Source organism: Otolemur garnettii, unplaced genomic scaffold (genome assembly GCF_000181295.1).
Source record: "Otolemur garnettii isolate 467f Iridium unplaced genomic scaffold, OtoGar3 scaffold00088, whole genome shotgun sequence".
NCBI classification, from domain to species: domain Eukaryota; kingdom Metazoa; phylum Chordata; class Mammalia; order Primates; family Galagidae; genus Otolemur; species Otolemur garnettii.
Window position 1 is genome coordinate 2,890,661 of NW_003852483.1, and position 2,849 is coordinate 2,893,509.

Sequence of the window (2,849 nt, forward strand, 5' to 3'; positions counted from 1 at the left end):
CACCTCTATGGTTTATCTTACAAGGGTACAAGTGAATCTTTCTAAAAGCAGAGTATGAACGTTTTAACTCAGTAACTAGGAAAACGACATGAAGGTTATGTTGACCAGTTTGATGAGAGTATTTCAAAATGTATATGAAAACAGCACACTGTACCCCATGATTGGATTAATGTACATAGTTATGCTATAAGAAATTTTTAAAAAAGCCAAAAAAAAAATTCATAGTTTAGTTACAGATTGAACTCCTTGTTTATTCTTTCTCCCCTTCTCACTACTGCACTTGACTATCTGAAATGAACTTAGAAAATATACAACTCATTCTTAAAAATAGTATTTTGTAGCCACCCTTACCTCTTGTACAAGAAGAGGAACTGGAGGCAGCAACAGCAGTTACAGGTTCATCTGGATTGTTTTTTACCACCATTTCACCCTAAAAAGCAAACACATTAGATGTTGTCAGGGAAGATCAAATTAAAACAAGGACATATTCCTACACATCTATTAGAATGGCCAAAATTCAGAACACTGACAACAGGAATTCTCACCTGTTGCAGGTAAGAATGAAAAATGGTATGGCCACTTAGAAAGACAGTTCAGCAATTTCTTACAAAACTAAACATACTTTTATCATATGATCTAGCCATGGCACACCCTGGCCATTACTCAAAGGAGTTGATAACTATGTCCACCCAATAACCTGCACACAGACATTTATAGCAGTTTTATTCATAACTGCTACAACTTGGAAGCATCCAAGATGACCTTCAGTAGAATGGTCACACATGGGATATTGTTGAGCACTATAAAGAAATGAGCTCTATTAAGCATGAGAAGACCTAGATGAAACTTAAATGTACATTACTAGGCAAAAGAAGGAATCTGAAAAGGCTACATACTGTATGATTCCAACTATATGACATCCTGGAAAAGGCAAAACTGTGGAAACAATAAAAAGATCAGCAGTTGGCAGGGGATGTAGGAAGGGAAAGATAAACAGGCAGAGCACAGAAAATTTTCTGGGCATGAAACTACTCTGTACCATCCTGCAATGGCAGACACATGTCACTGTACACTTGCCCAGACTTTTGGAAACTATAATACCCAGAGTGAACCAACTACGGCCTTTGTGTGATGATGACATGTCAGCATAGGCTCATCATTTGTCACAAATGGATCACTCTGGTGCAGGATGTTGATAAGGAAGGAGGCTGTTCATGTCAGGGGGGAGGGGACATATGAGAAATCTCTGTCCCTTCCTCTCAATTTTGCTGTGAACCTAAAACTGCTCTAAAAAATAGTCTATTAAAAAAAAAGCCAAAGCAGTTAGTTTCTTACTATTTCATATGAAAGTGACCAAGTAATTATAAAAGTAACCATTTAATTTTAAAATATAACTTACCTTTCTATTCTTAAAATCTGCAAGTTATATACTAATCAAAAGTTCAAAACGTGTAAATACATAATGTGGTAAGTTAAATTACTTCCTTCTACCAACTCTTACTCTTTAGAGGAAAAAAAATCATTCCCTGCCCATAGCTTAGTATCTTTCTACTTCTTTGCCTACTATATAAACATCTGCGTATCAGTTTTATAGATTCCCAATAATGATCACACCCATATATAAAATATTGTACAACTTAAAAAATTTAACATACCACTGACAACTTCCCAAGTCAGCACAAATGTGCCACACAGTTCTTAAAGCTGCAATACGAGTGTATGAATGTGAAAGCCATCACTCAATATGCCCACATACCAAAGTCCAAAACAGTCCGTCACAATGCCCGCAAACAACAAACACAAGCCTGTACTTCATGCCTCCTTAATGGAGACAGAAAGCTGCCTCACACACCAAACATAAGGCATAAAACTTATGGAGTGGAGGGGAAATGTGAGTATGTCAAAAGACATCACAAAGTGATCAACAGCAGAGGTAAAAGTCAATTGATAAATTCAAATCTGAATCCATTAAGCACACAATGGATTTAAAATAATTTTTAAAACTTGTGTTTCACATATTTATCCACTGCTATTTCATTACATCTGAGTCCAATAAAATAAAAAATTATTAAAACAGATCTTATTCTTTAGTAAATATAACTCTCATGTTTACCAAGGCCAGTAACAAAACAGAAATAGGTTACCTGTTCACAAGTAATTAAATAAAATATACATATTGAGAGAGCAAATGCAACACTTGTTTTCAAAAAATATTTAATGACATGAGAAAAATTCCAAAAAAGTTCTTTTAAATTCAAACACAAGGCTGTACATACTTATAAGCCCAAATTGAGAGGAGTCCCCTTCAGTTTCCACAAAAGACCATCAAAAAGATGATTAAGTGCTAAGCGCAGTTTTCTCTTGGGTGTACAATTTCAAACAATTATATTTTCTTTTTTCCTTAATAGGCAAAAGAAGGAATCTGAAAAGGCTACCTACTGTACTTAATATTTTTCTGTTGTTAATAGACATTATTATTATCAGTAAAAAAAGTTTTTGTTATAAGGAAAATTAAAACAAAAGCCCATACATAATTCAAAAGATGGTATGAATGTATCATACAACATAAAATCACACATAATAGGTGACCTTGTCAGGCATACTCTGACCCCAACATGTGCCTACCCCAAGGTTTGCAGAGCATCCTGTACTACTTCTGTGGGATGTTCACAAGACGCTGCATGAATGTGTGCATGAGTGATGAAGATGGGAACCCCCAGGACTATTCAGTCACTGCACACACCCACCCCAGGGCCCAGAGGGCAGGCACACATCTACTTGATAGCTATCAGTCTGCCTGACTTTTCACATCTCTTTTTTTTTTTTTTTTTTTTTTTTTTTTTTTTTTT

At 35.3% G+C, this 2,849-nt stretch overlaps 1 protein-coding gene across 3 annotated transcripts in view; it reads right to left on the reverse strand.

The window, feature by feature from the left end:
- Positions 1-2,849, reverse strand: part of SECISBP2 (SECIS binding protein 2) — a 45,245-nt gene that overhangs the window by 28,107 nt on the left and 14,289 nt on the right. For all 3 annotated transcript variants that reach the window (XM_012808379.2, XM_023516244.1, XM_003795017.2), the window contains exon 6: positions 352-430. In XM_012808379.2, coding sequence (XP_012663833.1) covers positions 352-430 — 79 coding nt within the window. The remainder of the gene's footprint in view (positions 1-351; positions 431-2,849) is intronic.